The sequence below is a fragment of the Wyeomyia smithii genome, chromosome 2 (assembly GCF_029784165.1).
Source record: "Wyeomyia smithii strain HCP4-BCI-WySm-NY-G18 chromosome 2, ASM2978416v1, whole genome shotgun sequence".
Taxonomy (NCBI): domain Eukaryota; kingdom Metazoa; phylum Arthropoda; class Insecta; order Diptera; family Culicidae; genus Wyeomyia; species Wyeomyia smithii.
The window spans coordinates 36,571,360-36,591,126 of record NC_073695.1 but is presented as its reverse complement, the minus strand read 5'-3'; the positions used below and the strand labels follow the sequence as shown (position 1 = coordinate 36,591,126).

At 39.6% G+C, this 19,767-nt stretch overlaps 1 protein-coding gene across 3 annotated transcripts in view; it reads left to right on the top strand.

Moving 5' to 3' along the window:
• The window catches only part of LOC129721589 (calcyphosin-like protein), a 31,826-nt gene extending 24,322 nt beyond the window's left edge, over positions 1-7,504 (top strand). For 2 of the 3 annotated variants that reach the window (XM_055674338.1, XM_055674339.1), the window contains exons 2-4: positions 4,970-5,247; positions 5,309-5,461; positions 5,521-7,504. In XM_055674338.1, coding sequence (XP_055530313.1) covers positions 4,970-5,247; positions 5,309-5,461; positions 5,521-5,737 — 648 coding nt within the window. In that variant the 3' untranslated portion in view covers positions 5,738-7,504. Of the gene's footprint in view, positions 1-1,050; positions 1,364-4,969; positions 5,248-5,308; positions 5,462-5,520 lie in introns of those variants that run through there. The other variant, XM_055674337.1, reaches the window with a different exon arrangement.
• Positions 7,505-19,767: the final 12,263 nt, after the last annotated feature.

The window sequence follows — 19,767 nt, the reverse complement described above, 5'->3', positions numbered from 1 at the left end:
AGTATTCCATTGTCCTTACGTTACTTCACATAACCTATTACCACTCCATGTGCACAACAAACTAAAACCCAAATCGAAACGAAAGAAAAACTTGCCAGTCGTGACGAAAGCGAAAGTCACACACCCCACGAAACTGAATGTGAACTTTCGCACTCGTTTCGACGACTACATAGCGGACAGGCATTCATGTAGTTCGGCTTTTCCGAAAGGAGTGGACCTGCTTCTAAGCAGAGAACTATCGCGGTGTATGGACGGGTTACCATAGTATCTGCCGGTATAAACAAACTCCACCACCTACGCCGACCGATAGGGTGATTGAAACGCACGATCAGAAGTGCTTGGTGGGAATTTCGCAAGCGTGCAATAAAATAATAGAAGTCTTAAGGCAAAGGGTCGCGTGGGAGTCAATTAATAATTCAAAATGCAGGACGTGCTTGTATGACAATATTAGTTTTAACGCGATCCTCTGAATGAAGCTACTCGACAACATTTCTGTAGTTTGATTCTCCTTATCCGTAAAATAGGTTGCGTAACAGTAACCAAACAATGGGTGCCGCTTTGATGGGGACTGACATCAATAACAACTATTTCATTTCACTCCTAACGAGTGAACACACGCTACTGAACAATGCAGAAATTGCGGCACGTGTTTGTTGATCAACAACGATGTTTGATTAGGATATTGATTATTTTAAATATTACTGCAAAACGCCAACGAGGACGGTTTTAAAACTGATTTTTTTCTTTCTTAATTTTTGGAAACACACCAGAGTTGGAAATTTGCAATAACAATAAATTAGAGCTGTACTCGTTTCTAATACAGTATTTCATAATTTATTAGTCGACTAAGCCCCCTCTCCCCTTTTTCCACCGACACCAAGCTCACCTACTTTTCACACACTACCGGACGACGTCAGAAGTGTATGTATAGTATCCTTTGGCTAGCGGGTAGTTTCCCTGTGTTCGAGCCTTTCGCTTTCCACATTCCTTGCTACAGAGATTAGTTCTTACCGAGTCTTAACCGAGTAAACAATTCGTATTCGATTCGTGCGCGAATTACGAATGAAGGAACCGCTCTTCCGTTGTTAGAATTTTTTTTGTCACAATTGAAATATGTGCTACGCAATAGCGAAGTTCAATAATTCTTCAACCGGAGACTTCGAGTGAATCTTCGCAGTTGAAAATCGTACGAAAATTACAACAGTGACCGCGTTTACCTCAGTAGATAAAGTAAAATCTATTCCCTAACCCACTGTCTGTCGCTGTTTCTGCGCCGAGAAAAACCAAAACGGATATTCTATACTTCTACAAAGCGACCACTATGCGGGCGATACACAATTCTAACAGCAGAATTTCACTTAAGGTAGGGATGAATATATCAACGACCTAATTTCCATGCCGATTCGATTCGGTAACCTTGGGAAATCGATTACGTCGCAGCCGAAAACGCCATTGGGAGAGTTATATGATATGTAGAATTCCTTATTTTCTAACTGTGAAAACTGTCAAAACACGCATCGAAAGAGAGTGGATTGACCTGTTTTCCAGTCAATATAAAACCGGTGTTCAAATGAGGCCATTTGTTACAATCGCTATCAGCTTGCTGGACGTTGCTTGGCTGTTTTACCTCTGTTGTATTGCGTAAATTTTCAAGAAATTCTGCAATGGAAACGCACGGTTGGTTGTTTGGAAATCACGGTGGAAAATTTGCAACATGTCAACGCCATTTTTACACATGGAACAAGCTAGCAGTTATACTTATATGGGTGAAAAGCTCAGATACCTCGACATGTCTTTTGGTTAGACCAGAGGAATGTTGTTGGGTCGGTAAAGGTTATAATTGATGTACATGCTTTAGTGAATTGAATAGCTTTGGTTACCTTAGAAATGGAAGTGCATGACAGGCAAGTCTGCTGGTGCTAGTGATTGGCTCTACTAGGTAATTAGAGGTGCTAACACACCAACGAAGAAAGGTGAATGTTCTGCTGCCATTGACTGGTGAAGGATAAAGATCGACATCGAGGTTGAATGGTGGGACAGTGAGACGATATTTTTAGCTCGAGAATTTTTGCTTCTCAGAATTGAGTACCTTTTCGTCGTCCTTGACCCGTCGGTACGCATTGCTGGCGTTTGATGAAGATTTTTTTTGAGGCGTTCTGTCGCGTGCTCGATTATCAACTGAGCACCAACATAATGATATTTTAACAGAATGTCCTTGGGTTGTACCTTCTTTTCAACGAAATCATAAATGAATTTGAGCTTTGGTTACGCATGATGGAGTACAATTATTTTCCGTCCTTCGCACTTACGTAGTGAGGAAACTCACTCATTGCGAAATATAAGCTTTTGCTTTTATTGGTGTTAAGTTTCTAGCCCATATATGAGTCCCAAGTATGATGACAGTTCTACAAGGTATGCTACATTTTTGTCTATCCACGCACACAAACAAATCTCGTTATGAAAAATTTCGCGTTTTGTATGGAATTCAGAACATTTTTGGAAATTTCTCGTTTTATGTTGTTTTTTATCTGATTTTTTTGGTTGGAGAGTAGTGAATCTCCAGTTGAAACACACTAGAAATTGATTTTAATTTAGATTTAGTGTGAAAAATTGCGACAATATGTCGAAATAAAATATATAAAAATGCTATATTTTTAATAGTTGGAGCATAATCTTAGTCATTGTCATAGCTCATGACTTTTGTTACTGTATGAAACATAAGCGACTCTATTCAGAAGCGCTATTAGAGTACAAGAAAATAACGAAAAGTGCAAAAAGGTTACCGGCAAATTGATGAAAAACAGCATATTTACCTAAACCGCAGCATGTTTATGTATTCCCCACAAATAAAACATGTTTCAACATCATTTCTATAACTTTTCAGGAAAGTATGTTTTATAAGTTTAGTTTAAAATGCAAAATCATTTCAAATTTCATACAAAATTGGAAAAAGTTCATAACGATCACTAATACTAATGCATCGACGTGAATAGCATACCTTGTAGAACTGTCATCATACTTGGATATGAGTCTACTTGTGGAGCTTCGCAGTCGCTGAGTTACAGAATTTGCTTTTGATAAGCGACTGGTCGTGGACCTGGATCTTGGTATAAACTGGTTATTCGGATGCAAAGGAGTGAGGCGTGGGTACAACTTTTACAACTTTGATAAGGGACCATCCACAAACCACGTGGACAGCTTTGGGAGAGGGGGGAGGGGGGTTCGGGTTATGTCCACGGTCCATACAATTTTTTTAGAATTTATATGGGCAGTTGTCCACGGAGGAGGAGGGGGGGGGGGTCAAAATCGTTAAAAATCTGTCCACGTGGTATGTGGATGGCCCCTAACTTCCTTTCGACTTCTATGATGAAACTGGCCAGAGGAACGTATAATTGATCTGTCCAGGAATTTTATTGGCGATATAGTTCCTTATTGGCGACATTATAATCAAGCTCGGTACAGTACAGTAGAAGGCTTGAATGAAAAGTTAAAAACAGTACAGATTAACGATATGCATGCCACTCTCAAAAGTGATACTGCTAATAATATGAAGTGCGGAATACATCATATTTCTGGTCACAGTAAAACGGGCTTACTGCGAAATCATATGAATATTGTGCTAAATTGGCGCTATTTTTGATTAAGGTTGGAACCTGCATAACGAATGTTATTCAGTTTCGATGCATATTTTGTATGAACACCAAAAAACTCTGCATATAACAAAAAGCCTAGCAGTAATAGCATCGTCTTACGTTTTTGTACATGTACCGATAAAAGATGTCAAGTTTAATGTATTCGATGGATAATTTTTGCGTTATGCTTTTCGCGCACTAGATATGCGAACTGAAATGAAAACTTTTGGAATTGGAAAAATATAATAAGATTCCAGGGCGGCTAGAGGCACCAAAATTGACAGGAACGAGCTCTAAATAAACTATGTAAATTCTTTTCATTTTCCATCAGTAGATCCAATCGTAGTTCATATTTCTAAGTAATGCAACTGCAAGAGACAAGAGTTCAGCATTAACACATTCCAATAAATCTCTATTGGTATAAGTGTTTTGCAATGAATAAAGTATCCCATATAGTTATTTAATCAAACTTCTGCAGATATTATATGCCATTTCACGGGTTGACCTAAAAAAGCAAAGCAAAAAAAAGCAAAGCCTTTGTGCTACATTCCGTATCGGAATTCGACCTTCTGTTTACTATACACAGACTTCGCAGCCAACCGTTAAGTGTACAGGACAATTGCGGGGCTAGCGCTACGATCCTACTGACACTAACAGTCTCTCCCGAGTCAAGACTCGAACCTACGACGACTGGCTTGTTAGGCCAGCATCGTACCTCGAGACCAGCTGGGGAGATATGTTGACCTAAAAGGAACTGTGAAAGTGATTTTTTACGATAAAATTTAGGAGCTCTGTTAAGTTTTCCGTAACATTTTTTTACATGTCCAATAAGACGTAGAGTACAAAAATATGATAAAAATTAATGGATGAAATTTAACGACTTACTAGAGGAGGATGGCAGTTTAAAACATAACTTCTGACATAGACTGAGGAAAATTGATGAATTACCCTATGTTTACCGATTTTAAATTATCTTACTAATCGGGATCCAAACCAGCACAACATAAAACATTATGAATATGTACCATTTATATGATATATTCCTCATAATCAGCTCGTAGCATACTAAATACTTACCTGTCAGATTCATTTGGAGCTACAAAATCATAGAAATCACAGTAAATGCACTTCAACATCAGTTTTTCACCGGAACGGGTTCCTAGTAATTTGCCAACACCAAACACAAACGACACGTTTGACGAACACGCGAATAGATTTTTATTTTTATTATTTTTATTTCAGGGTTCAGCGATTCAATTTCTAATATACCATTATATTTCATCATTACACTGTGACTATTTCAATTACCTTCTCATCACAACCGTTTTATCTTCCAGATGGCACATCGTCCCGTCAGTGCAATGTCGCGTCAAGAATCGGAAATGATCAACCGCAGCCGTCGGGCACTGTCGTCGGGATCGACGATGGACTCGATCGAGAAGCTGCGTCACATGTGTCTGGCCCGTGGTGCGTCCGGAATACTGGGCCTGGGTCGCTGCTTCCGTCGTATGGATGACGACGGCAACAAAGTACTGTCGCTCAGCGAGTTTGTCAAGGGTTTACACGATACTGGACTCGAAGTCTCCAACGAGGAAGCCTCGGATATTTTCAATGAGTAATAATCATGATTCAGATTCAAATAATGACAAAAACTAACTGAATTGCTTTCAAAACAGATTTGATGCCGATGGTAGTGGTTCGCTTCACATGAATGAGTTCTTGGTTGCCATCAGACCCTTTATGTCGGACTCTCGGAAGAGCATTGTTGACCAGGCGTTTGCTAAGTTGGACAAAACTGGTGATGGCGCTATCACTGTGGAAGATTTAAAGTATTTATAATATTGATAACCAATTTTAACCGATATTGACGATAATCTAATCTGCACAGGAACGTCTACTCGGTCAAGAACCATCCACTGTACATTAGCGGCGAAGAAACGGAGGACAACATCCTGCGCAAGTTCCTGGCCAACTTTGAAGAGAACGGTAACGTGGATGGAACCGTCACTAAGGAGGAATTTCTTAACTATTACGCCGGGTTGAGTGCTTCGATTGATTCGGATGGCTATTTCGATCTGATAGTTCGCCAGGCCTACAACCTTTAAATCATCCTTCACGATTCTTGGACCCAGTTGTTCTGGACAGTATGCTAAGTCGTTATAAATGCAACAATACTATTTATTATCAAAGTACATCTTTAAATGACCAGAAAGCTACCAAAAAAAAAAAAAATAAAAAAATTAAAGAAAACACAAAATATGCGATGAAACATTCTCGGTCTCGGAACTGCCACTATATTCTGTCCAATCCATCTGTTTTGCGTTATTAGTTCCATCTGTTTTGCGTTATTAGTTGTTAAATTGTTCGTCATATATTTGTAACTTCGATTGGTGCATTTCGACGATTCAATCAAAAATGCATCTTATTATTTCATAGAATACCAGGAACATTTCCTTATAAATAATAAGATCTATATAAAAAAAAATCAGTACATCAAATTGCTTGCTGGGCTAAAATCTCGAACCTATCTGGGCTTGGTACTGTTTTGGTCCTGATTTCAACAGACCAAAAATCACATTTTCAACACAAGAGGTTGAAAGTTGGACAAGTTTGTAGCTCGAAAGAAGAATCAACTGCAGCCGCGATTGTACTGCGTATGAAAGATAGATCTGTTCTCTATACGTTTTCAAGCCATTTATAGTCCAAAACTTCAAGTGTAAATATCAATATGTGATCAAATTTTAATTGCCCTACGGCATGCGTCTGCATTGTATGTACAGCATTATTACGATTAGTTGAAGTAATGAACGTTTTCTTACAATTAGATTAACCATTGTTATTTTCAATAACATCCTGTATGTGACTGTAGTGCAGCAGACCAGAGATCGCGCTATCAATCTACGATACACTGACACTATTTGTCGGTCACAGAAACCTATAGAAATGGTTTCAGAATGATATATTTCACCGCCATATGTGGCAGGCAAGTTTCGTCAAATTATATCAAAAGATGAGTACATAATGTTATGTTAAACGGCTAAAAAAAACCTAAATTAATCCACCTAGCGGTCAGACCCAGCCTTTCTCATTCAAAATTTATTCAAAAATGGCCGATTTCCACCTAATATAATAACATCCGGATCTAGAATGATACACAGGATCTAAAATCGACCACAGATACCATTTTGAATTCTAAGATGGCGACTTCCGGTATTGGGTGTTATTCGATTATTTTCGGCTGTTTCCCAGGAACATGTGCTTCCAGAAGAGGAAGGGGGGTCGAACCAATATAGACATATTTGTTACCTCTTAAAACATTCAACCAGAATGGCGCTCAGAGGCCAGAAATTATTTTAAATACCATTTTGAAATCCAAGATGGCGACTTCCGGTTTGTGAAAAACAGCCTTAAATAACCAAATATCATTCAATATGAGTATCTCTGGAACCAGAATGATGCAATGAGCTAAAAATTGACCTCAAGCACCTTTTTGAATTGCTAAATGGCAACTTCTAGGAAACAGTCGAAAATGATCGAATAATAATCAATATGAATATTTCCGTAATCGAGATGATGCATAGAAACCAAACATTGACCCTGGACACCATTTCGAATTTAAAGACGACCACTTTTAGTTTCTGGAAAACAACCAAAATAACGTGTATTTCCGGTGTCAGATTGATGCCAGAAAATCTGCGGCAAATAACCGAATACCACCCAATATTTTTTTTTTATAAGAAATTGTTTATTTGTGACTAGTAAAAACTTATTGTAAGATAATATTTACACTTCGCTATCTTATTCGAAATTCAATGAAGCTAAATCAATAACATTATTGCTTTGCATAATAAATAATGAGTATTTAATAAACAGTTTTTGGATTTTTGTTTTAGTATTCTTGGGTATACATCTCAATTGTGGTCTTAAAAGATCTCCTATCTGAAGTCTGCGCCATCCATTCAACAGAACGTTCAATTTCCGTTGCAGTGTTCTCCAGGCTGGTTCCACCCGCGTGCATTCACTGAGTTTGTGTTTTAATGTCTCAACAGTGACATTACAGTATGGACAATTTTCACCGTCGGCTCTTTTAATCCGAAACATCAATTTTCGGTGTTCAAGTTTTCTGTTGATAATCAGAAACAGGAAACTCCGTTCGCTGGAATTCATGCTACGCATGGAGATATTTTTCCAAATCAGGCGCCAATTCGCCGTAGGGTACTCACTAGACACCTTAGGTGTTTCCGTTTGTTCTATGTAGTAATTGTGGATTATTTCACTGGATATATTCTGTTGAATATGTGGAGGGAGTGTTCGAATTTTGAGAATCAATTTCAGGCAGGGACAGTCTATGGGAAGGGCGGGATTTGCTTGAGAAAGTAAGGACATATAAAAAGGAAGGGAATTTATGTCTCTCATATGTCGATTAAGTAGCAACGCTTTGCACTTGAGGGCCGGTAGGTGTAGCTTCAAACCGCCTGTCTCCTTGCTTCGCGCCAGCTGTTGCATTGGTACATTTGCCGCAACACCACGCCATAGGAAGGTTCTCATCGTCGCAGTAAGTTTTGCCGTATGCGCAGCAGTCGGAGTAAGAACCGAAGCAAGATACCAAATCTTCGATGTGATGAATGTATTGAGAAGTATCACTTTCTGGTTCAGGTTGAGTGTACGAAGTGAGTGCAAATAGATTTGCCTAGAGAAACTCAAGACGATGGCATCCCAATTCAATTTGTTCATCAGCCGAATAGAGTTCGCGAACGTCACTCCCAGTATCCGCACAGTATTTTCGTTTCGTAGCCACGGCACAGTGAGTGGCATGACATCGGTGTATCCCACTGATAACGACGTGGATTTCTCCAGGCTAAATCTTGCTCCCGAGACGCGTTCAAAACGTTGTATTATTTCTCTTATCCGCTCCATTCTAGTAAGGCATGTGCAGATCACCGTTACATCGTCGGCATATGCGACAACAAGATCAGACTCACAAATCTCTTCGAGCTGCTTGAGCAGTGGATGTAAATAGAGCACAAACAGATGCATGGAGAGAGGATCTTCTTGGCGGACCGATCTCTGGATTGGAAAGGCTGCTGATAGTTGCCCGTTAACCAACAGGCGAGAGGACGATAGGTCTCCGATCTTTTTGAGAAGGCGAGCGAGCCGGTTCAAAGCCGAGCGAGCACATGTTGCGAAAAAGGAAGGTTCGATCAATAACGTCGAAAGCGTGACGAAGATCAAAGGATGCGAGCAAACCACGTTGTTTACATTTGGTCAATCGTGCGATACGATCCTTCATGGCAAGGGTGGCCTGAAAAATATTTCGGCCAGTATTCGCGCATTTCTGGCTATCGGTTAGCACATGGTGGGTGCTCATAACACTCTCTAGACGCTGCTTCAGAATACGAGATAAAATTTTATAATCAAAATTTAATAGTGAGATCGGCCTGTAGGAGCTCGCTGTTTGATTGTTACTTTTCTTTTTGACAAGCACGATCACACCATCAACAAATTCTGGCGGAAAGTTTCCTGACAGTGCCTCGTTTATAACAAGGGTTAGCTCTCTCCATATAACGTCGTATGTTTTGAGATAAAACTCTCGGGGTAGGGAGTCTCCACCAGGAGATTTTTTCGGGCTGCTGGACTTGATGGTAGTGAAGATTTCTGCCGCTGTTATTTCGTGCATGCAAGACTCACTTACCGGATCGTTCTCTGGAATCACTCTCTCGCATTCGAATATGTTCTCCGCATCTTCTTCCGTCTGACCCGCTGCATAAAGTGATTGGTAGAAGCGTAGCATGTGCCGTTCAATTTCGGTAGAGTAGTCGATGAGTTGGTTTTCTTCGTCGCGTAACTGTGTAATATTTGTTTTTTTCCTGCGTCTGTTGCCAAGCTGGAACATCAAAATTGGTTCCCCCGCTATGAATGACTCATTGGTGCGCATTATCGCCTGTGTGAAATTGCGCTGTAGGGTCAACATTTTTGCCTTGACACGGTTAATTGTGGATAACATTTCTGGGTTCTGAAAGTAGCCATCGTACGCTTGCCGCAGTTCTCTGTATAAGCGTTGATTTTGCTGATGGAAATCATTGAATGCAGCTTTTGATTTCCAGCGGAAAAAAGTTTTTATTTTAGGTTTAGCGTACAATAGCCACCACTGAATCCATGAGGGAAAGTTGCGTTTTTGACGAGTCCAATACTGCCATTTCAATTGGAACTCATGTATGTTTTCTGCTGTTAGTAAATGAGGACGTAGAGACCAAAAGCCGCGTCCAGGCTCATCTCCCGATTGTGGTAGACACAAACGTGCTGTTAACGCCTTATGATCCGTAAAGCAACACACGTGAGAATCAGTTGACCTCAGCATACCTTGTAGACTTTGGCTGACATAAATGCGGTCTAGTCGAGATGATGAGTTGTGTGTAATATAGGTGTAGCCAGGGATGGTTGGACGGAGCTGTACCCAAACATCGAGCAGGTTGAGCTGCTGCACAGATGCAGAGAGCGCGGGGCTGTGATTATTTCCAGTCGAATCGCATCGCCGCACAACACAGTTGAAATCACTTCCTATCACTGTGTGTTCAGTTGGATGACGGATATAGTAAGCGAGAGTACTATTCAGGAAGCGTTCTCTCTCCGCTCGCAGGGCCGTGCCAGATGGAGCGTATACATTACATATGGTTGTGTTTTGCAGCCGAAGCGCGATCAGTCGTCCGTCGAGGCTCCTCTCGACGTTCGAGAAACGCAAGTGGTCCTTCAGTGCTATTGCTGTTCCTCTACGTGAGTGATCAATATTGCATTCGATGTTATATCCAGGCAAGCTAATTTGGTCGTTTTCTACTTCCTGCAAGAGTGCTATGTCTACGTTGTGTGTTTGGAGAAACGTTCGAAGCGCGTTTAGCTTTGTTGAGTTCGTGATGGTGTTTATGTTTATTGATGCGATATTGTAGCTAACGAGATCCATTATATATTATATAGCCTCAAGAGTTTATATATTATTGATATCAATCTCCTCAAACTCATCGTCATCTGCGTTGTTTTGTCGCGATTTCTTGCCTGGCGGCCGACCAATTCGGCGCTTGCTGCTTCCTGAAGCTGATGAGCAGTCTGTGTCGTTTCCATCGGTGGAGGTAGTTTGTCGGGTACTCATTCTGCTGATGGCACCTGTCATTGCCGGGGGTGCCATGAGCGTCACGAGTTGATCAGAAATGTTGGTTTTTGCGAACTTTAGATCGATAGGGTTCGGTACTGACAGCTTCGTGTTACCGAAGGGTAGCTTCGGAGCTACCGGTGCAGGTTTACTTGTACCCGGTTTTTGAAAAAGTAGATTCGGTTTTGGTTGTTGTTTCTCGTTTTTTCCTCCCTCTTCGGGCTTAGGGCCGAACGGTCTGGCAGATGTTGTCTTCTGCGTAGTAGCAGAGGGTTTCGTGGTGGTCGGTTTTTGTCCGGTCTGTTTTGCAACATTCGCGTATGTCTTCTGCACTAGCAACTTTTTATTTTGCACACACGAGATGCCATTAAGAATAAATTCACTGCAGTGGCGACATGTTTGCAGCTGCCAAAAGTATGTCACAATCGTCGTCTGGCCATCAATCGTGATGTAGCTTTCAATATTGCGCTTCACCATCATGCGCACTATTTTTCCTCCCGTCGAAAGACCGCCGAAGCGAAATTTGCTGTCCCATACGTGATCGGTGACCGATAGAACCTCACCGTAGTCGCTTAGAAATTCCGCAATTTGCTCGTTCGTGATATCTTCGGACAAGTCCGATAGCTTAACCTCTACCGCTCCATCCTCCAGCGTAATCCGAAGCGTATAGATTTTACCATCTACTTCGGTTTCGTGCTTTTTGTCGTGTTCTGCTACGATCTTCTGCGCCAGTTCCAAGTCAACGACCTTTACAAAAGCGCATCCAAGTGTCTTAAGGGCTATTCCCACTGCTTCCGTTCAGGGACCGGGCCGGGACCGGGCTCGTCCGGAACTTTTCATGCATTCACACTGCGCCGTGCTTGAACCGTGCCCGCGCTGCGCTCTGGCTGAGAAATGTTGATGTGTGTATGTGAAAGAACGTCTTTCTCTTTTTTTCATACCGCAGCTCACTCCGCGCGAAATATGTCACTACAACATACACGCATCCACCCGAGTGCCTTCCGTGCACTCTCCGGCCAACACAAAGTATCGTCGGCAACGATAGTTTTTCTCTCGCACTGCGGCAGCACGACGGCAACTCAACGCTGCCCCGGTCTGGGCACGGCGCGTCGGTGTGAATGCGTTCATAAGAACGCATGCAATCAATCTTAAACGAGCCCGGACGACACGCGGAACAGCCACGGCCCGGTCCCGGCCCGGTCCCGGAACGGAAGCAGTGGGAAGAGCCCTTTACTTGGCTGGAGACGTAGCACCTGTTCGTACTGTAGACCCAACACGGTACCGACAAACTCGTGAAGCTCCTCAAAGGACGGCTTCTTCGGCACGTTCGCGTAATCGATGCGAAACGTGTTTTCGCGTCGAACACTCATCGCGCAGATAAACGCGGCGATAGATTACTCAAAACGGTATTCGAAAAGACTTGTTAAATAGCTTGCGTATGACTTTCAGAGAAAAGGCACGTCTGCTTCCTTCGAAAGTTGAGCGCCAACTGTAATATGAATGTATTTAGAATTAAGGCGATGTACAGAAGCCAAAAGTCGAGGATGTTGTCATTTCGATAAAACCAATCTATCAAACAATTTGTTATTTGACTTTGATCATATCCTATGACCGATTCGTCGTGCATTTGCAGACTTTAAACACATCGCAAGGAATCAATGAATTTGGAACGTACAAATAGTACGATACAACTTTTATATTATGTAGAGGCCACATATATCGATCAAAGCAGGTATAGTTTTAAATAGTCTTTGAATTTCTTTTCTTTCCATAACTTTTGAGCCACATATCAAATTGTTATGAAATTTGTTATTTGTAAGTTTGAGAGATGACTCGTTCGTAAGACGCTAGTTATGTTCAAATAAGTCATGTAATCTTTGAGATAATAGACTTTCGTTGTTTTATTAAAAATTTAATAACGATTACTTAAGTTCGATTATAATCAAATGAAATGGGATCGTATAGGACAGCCAAACTTTGAAACCACGTGTTCAATCATAATTCATCAGTTAACGCTTAACTAGTCCGCTCATCTGATAATAATGTTGATCAATTCGGTTGTGTAGTTTCTGAGATAATGAAGTTTCGTGATTTCCACATTTCGGTACATTACAGACGAAGTTACAGTTCGATTACAGTAAAATTCAATGGGGTGTTATGAGGCAGCTAGACTTATCAATTGACACTAATTTTGTGGAAATCGGTTTAGCCATCTCTGAGAAAAGTGAGTGAGTCCAAGTAGTCGTCGGAATATGTTCCTTTTCATAGCTAGATTTCACATTTCTGAACATAACAGTCAAAGTAATAGTCCGGTTGCAAAACAAATCAATAGGGTCTTATGGGGCAAATAGACCTTCCATTTGACACCGATTTTATGAAAATCGGTCCAGCCATCTCTGAGAAACATGAGTGAGATTAAACTGTCTTCAGAACACGTTTCTTTTCGTAACTTTTGAACCACAAGTTCAATCTTTATAAAATTCAAAAGTTAAGGGTTTTTCAGGTAGCCCGTTCATTTGAAACTAATTTTGTTCAAATCGGCTGTGTGGTTTTAGAGATAATGATGTTTCATGCTCTTAACATTTTGATACATAACCTCTAAACTAAAAATCCGATTACAATATAATTTAATAGGGTCTTATGGGACAACAAGACCTTTCATTTGCAATTAATTTCATGAAAATCGGTCCAGCATCTCTGAGAAAAGTGAGTGAGAATAAAAATCTGCACATACATACATACTAAGGTGGGGAATCGTTATATGGAAAAAACGAAATTTGATAGCAGAAAGCCAGAACCAAGTTTTTTTGTTCTGTTTGGAGCCCCAAACAATCCTGAATTTATTGCAAGCCGATTGGTTTTGTCTCCGCTTGGCGCATTGCATTTTAAATCTATAAGGAGATTTGTATGGAAAAACCAACTTTTTTGCATTTTCCATTCTAAAGAGCTCAAAATGGCTCAAACCATAGGTTTCATGACTTCAAACGGTAGGTTTTTTGATGCCTAACAACTTGGCCGAAGACACAAAAGAGCTAGGGTGAGCCAAAAAAATACTAGAGCTGTTCAAAGTTGAGTATGTCGAAATTTATGTTGCAAACCATTTTTTCTGCCAACACTGCCAATGTACCGGCGACAGTCAGATTTCCATCAGAAGTTACCTCTGAATCACGTTGTAGATTCTATCTGCGCCTAGAATATTGACCTAAATTTGTTTACTTGATCCAGCTGAGTGTATAAACTCGTTACGACAGGTTACTTCTGATGGGAGTCCTACTGATGCCGGTACATTGGTAATGTTGGCAGAAAAGAAGATTTTTTGCATTTAAATCGACATACTCAACTTTGAACAGCTATAGCTCTTTTTATGGACATCCTAGCTCTTCAGTGTCTTCTGCAAAGTTGTTAGGCATCTAAAATACTATACTTTAACATAATGTAGTGCATTATTAGAGCATTATTGAGCTCTCTAGAAAGGTAAATGCAAAAAAGTAGGTTTTCCCGTATAAATTTTCATACAAATTTGAAATGCAATGCGCCAAGCGGAGACAAGACCAATCGACTTCAGGTAAGTTTAGGGTTGTTTGGGATCCCAAAAGGAACCAAAAAAACTTGGTTCTGGAAAATCGATCATTTTTCCCCACCCTAATACATACACACACACACATACACACACATATACACACACACACACACACATACAGAAAATGCTCAGCTCGTCGAGCTGAGTCGAGTGATATATGCCATTCGGTTCTTTGGAGCACTTTTATATCTTCGGTTTTGCAAGTGATTGCTATACCTTTCTAGGAGAAAGGCGAAAAAGAGAAAAAATGATGCATGATTGAACCAAAAAACATACAAATGATAAATATAATACACAAATAACACGAATTTGTCATGAAAATTAAAAACAAAAGATCCAAACATTAGGCGGGGTACAATACAAGACACAATACACAAATAGTACAAGAAAAACAAAAGTGACATCCGATGACAAATAAATAACACTAAATGTAACGGAAAAGACCTCAAATCAATGCACAAAAAACACACAAATGTCAAAAAAAAAAAAAACAAATGGTACAGGATCACACATGAATAACGTAAGAATAAAACTGACACAAAAAATGTAAATACAGAAATGGCATAAAAGTGGCGCTAACACAAAGCGATACAAATAAAAAACAGAAAGTGGCATAGAATTGGAACAAAAATGCCAAAATAATAACACAAAAATGGTACATAAATGACATATCAATCATGAAAATGACCTTCGCCTCGAGAAATCCTAATCAATGTATATTTTTGCCTTTCTCCTAGAAAGGTATAGCATCACTGAAAAAACTAAAGGTATAATAAAGGTATAAAATTGCTCCAAAGGGCCAAATGTCGTATATCACTCGACTTAGTTCGACGAGCTGAGCATTTTCTGTGTGTGTGTGTGTATGTGTGTAACGCTCTCTCAATCTCACTCGATTTTCTCAGAGATGGCCGGACCGATTTCAATGAAATTTATTGCAAATAGAAGGTCTATTTGCCCCATGAGAACTTATTGAATTTTATTGTTATCGGACTTCTAGTTTAGAGGTTATGTATCAAAATGTAAAAACCACGAAACATCAATATCTCAGAAACTACGCAACCGATTTGAACAAAATTAATTTAAAATGGACGGGCTACCTAAAAACCCTTAAATTTTGAATTTCATAAAGATTGCACATGTGGTTTAAAAGTTATGAAAAGAAACGTGTTCTGGAGACTATTTAATCTCACTCATGTTTCTCAGAGATGGCTGGACCGATTTTCATAAAATCGGTGTCAAATGGAAGGTCTAGTTGCCCCATAAGATCCTATTGATTTTTTTTGCAATCGGACTATTACTTCGCCTGTTATGTTTAAAAATGTGAAATCCAGCCATGAAAAGTAAAATATTCACAAGACTGCTTAAACTCACTCACTGATTTTCACTAAATTAGTGTCAAATGAGAGGTCTAGCTGCCTCATAACACCCCATTGAATTTAACTGTAATCGGACCGTAACTTCGTCTGTAATGTATCGAAATGTGAAAATCACGAAACTTCATTATCTCAGAAACTACACAACCGATTTGAACAATATCGATATCAGATGAACAGGCTAGTTAAGGGTCAACTGATGAATTATGATTGAAAAAGTGGTTTCATAATTCGGCTGCTCTATACGTTCCCATTTCATTCGATTATAATCGAACTTAAGCAACCGTTATGTAATAAATTTTTAAAACAACCAAAGTCTATTATCTCAAAGATTACACGACTTATTTTTTTGACGTGGGACTACGTCTTTGTTTTCTATACTGGGATGCATTCTGTAAAATAGGAAACGAAACTTGCAGATGTTACGTCAGATTTCAAACGATAATAACAGCATAACCACATGATGGATATCAATAATTAATATATTGTTGGATAGATAAAACGTGTAACAATTTTTTAATACGCTAGTCATCATTATTATTTCACTGCTCAACGGTGAAAATTGATAAAAAGTTACAAGGAAATTTACACGAACAATGAACCAATCACACGCGAGCATTCCTAGCACAGACGATGTGAATGGACACCAACCATTCCCTGTGATATTCTCTGTTTCAATATCAAAAAAAAATGTACAGAGTCACCCCGTCCCAACAGGTCAATTTAAGTTTGCTTCCATGAACTTAGACTAATCTGAAGTAGCATTGGGCGATACGACGGAGAGTATCGATACTTCAGTATCGATACCCGAAGAACCAAAAGTATCGAGATACTCAAAATATCGGTCAAAAAGTATCGATACCAGAAGTATCGATACTATAGCTGAAATCATTTTTTGAATTTTTGATAAATACATTCACTCAGGGTGGCCACTCTACCGGAAAAACGGGAAAAGCGGGAAAAAGCCGGGAATTTTAAATCACCGGGAAAAAAAATACGGGAAAACCGGGAAATTAGGCTTCACGCCGGGAAAATCATCCTCCTTCATGTCTGCCGCTTTATTTGTTCAACAGTTTCTGAGGAAATGTCAACATGAGACCCTGTTTATTTTATGTTTACCTAACTGGCATGATTCTGCCGGATAGGGGAAAGCTGGTTGTTGGTTTCAGTTAAAGTCGACAGCGGCTTCGCAGCAAGATCTGCGTCAAATAAAATCAGGCTTATCAGGTGGCTAAATTTACTGTTCCGTAACATATATTGTCAGATTTTAAAGAAGTCAAAAAGTTATCAGCGTCGCGGGAGGCGTATTGAAACTTTTTGTGAATAGTGTTCGACATCGTATCGGGGAGAATCCGGTCAAAAGTCAAATAGGACCGGAAACTTCGAGTCTCGATTTTATTTCGAACCGGACCGGAACGGAGCTACACGGTTTGTACTTCCCGATTTTTGGTATGATTTTAACCACAAGCAGCAAAAAAAGTTTTTTCATTCTGTGTTGGACCTTTTGACTACTTGATTTTGTTGGGGAAAGACGCCACCTTGAAGAGCTATTTGTTAAAGATTTCTCAGATTTTTTCTATATCAAAAACAAACAGTAGCTAAATTATTTTTTTTTTTTTCAAATTGTTTATTCAGAGTGTCATTTGAATTTATTTTACGGACCATGAGAAAATTTCTTATACATCACATTGACCCCAGCTCGAAAATTTTAAAGTCCCAGGATCGAAGTTTTTCGAAAAAAAAATTGTTTTGAAATAACAGATCTCAACGTTTCAGCCATTTTGCAAAATGCATCTTGACAGTTTCATGTGCATTTTTTTCATTGGTCACTCTGAGGCTCTTCTTCCCAAAGTCCGCTTGAAGTTTTGCCTGAGGACATTTTTCTAGAAGACAAAAACTCTATGCCCCAACTCTTGAATTTTTCCCACGCATTTCATTGGCATCCTGATACAGAAGCACTGCAAGCTCGAGAGAAGATTGACAGAGATAGATGCAGAAGGAAGCAAAAAAGCGCGAGAAGGCAAAGATTGTCAACGATTTGGAGATAAAGAGGGCGAAAATTGTGCAGCAGATCACCATGAAGGTACTTGCTAAAGTCGACAAACGGCTAAACACGATGAAGGAGGAATGTTTTTCATAGTTTTGTAACACTATTTTTGCAAGGCACAAATAAGGATGTGAAAATTGATTTTTTTCTCATATGTTTTAAAAATAAAACACCGGGAAATTTCACTAAATATCATCGGGAAAACCGGGGAAAAACCGGAAAATTGAAAATTGATATTGAGTGGCCACCCTGATTTTACTGAAAACCAGTATTCGATTCAATGATTCGCGAAAATACAGCAAAACTATTTGCTGAACAGAAAACAGTAAATGAATGGTTGCTGGAATCCAGCAAAAGAATTGATATGTCAAAAAATTTACGTCAAGCTGTCATTAGTAAAACGCGCCAAATCGCTGTGCAGCTGGTACGGGATCATCGCTAAGCTCCTGATAGCGAATATGGGACCATAGCTAAGTCCTTGTTGGGCTAGATGAACTTAAAAGTTGAAAAGATAATCATACATCTCTAGTTCAACAGTAATTTGCCTATGATCCGATGGGCGGATGGAATCTGGTGCCTGACGGAAACATGGTTCCCTTGAATTAACTGGTTAACCAGCAAATTGATTTATGCTTTGCTGAATGAACAGCAAATTGTCATAGCTGACAACCAGCAAGTTGTATTTTGTTTTACCGAACATGCAGCAAACGACCTGTCACTTTTATGCAATTGAGCATTACTGAATAATTAGCAAATTTCATTTTGCTGAACAGATTGCTGGAAGCACAGCACACCAAAAATCAGCAAAATTTTGGTGGTTTCCAGCAATGAAAATTTGATGTGCCGACTTTTTGTTGTTTTTCTGGTATCTATCCGCATTCTCTAGAGCAGCATGAATCAAATGACTTCACAAACAAATACATACACACCAAAAATTCTCTTTATGGTTCAGCAAAGTACATTGCTGAAAGTGTATCAGCAAATCACTTGTTTGCTGAACCCAAAGCCGGATTTATGGGGGGGCCCAGGGGGCCCGGGCCCCCACATTTTTAGGGCCCCCACAAATCGACAAAAAGATTTTTTCTCTTTAAAAAAGAGATTTAATCAAAAGTTCGATTTACAGTAAAAAAATTCGAACAGACCATTACAATCTGACACTTTCCTTAAGTGTTATTTTTTCGCGAGCGCCAATATCGCAACTACATCCATAAGATCCAATCGAAGTGTCAAAACTCGTTCCAATCGAACATCAGCAATGTTAAAACTATGATGAAAAAACTGTTGACTGTTTCATTGGAACTTTTCAGTGACAGTCGGCCAAACTTTAACTTTAGGGCTTTAGCGCGCATGGGTGGTAAAGCAGATGAAGAAAATAACCCACAAGTTTTTTAATGCATTGCTTTTGCTCACTGGTCCGAATCAGGGATACCAGATGTGCTTTGCAAAATGCAGATTTTCTGAGCTCGTGTGCAAATTTAATTGACCTGCAGATATGTGTAGTTTTTTCCTAGTTTCCATTATTGTCAGAGTCGTCTTATATTTGTGCAGTCTTTCTCAAATTGTGTGCAAATTTTTGCCTGTGGATCGCATTTTTTTCAAATTGCGGTAGTTTTTTTCAGGTATCAAGAAAAAAGTTTGAAGATGAAACATATTAAAAATAGGTTGCGTGCGACTGTGAAGAATGAAAGGCAGTCAAACTTAGCATTATTAAGTTTCGAGTACGAGTATACTGAAGAAGTTATGTTGATTATTTAATCAATAAGTTTTCTGCAAAAAAACTCGTAAAGCATAGTTTCCAAGCGAAGTGAAAAATTTGACAAGTAAAAAGCGTAAATTTTCGCTTGCGAAATCTGTCGTGAAAACCCGTTTGTGGAACACGCAGGTATTTCACCAGTCTGCAATTTACAGTTTAAGTGAAGCGAAATTCACGAGTTTACACTCCGAGCGAAGTGAAAATTGGCTGCAACTGACAGAATATAAACGCACGCAAGTTT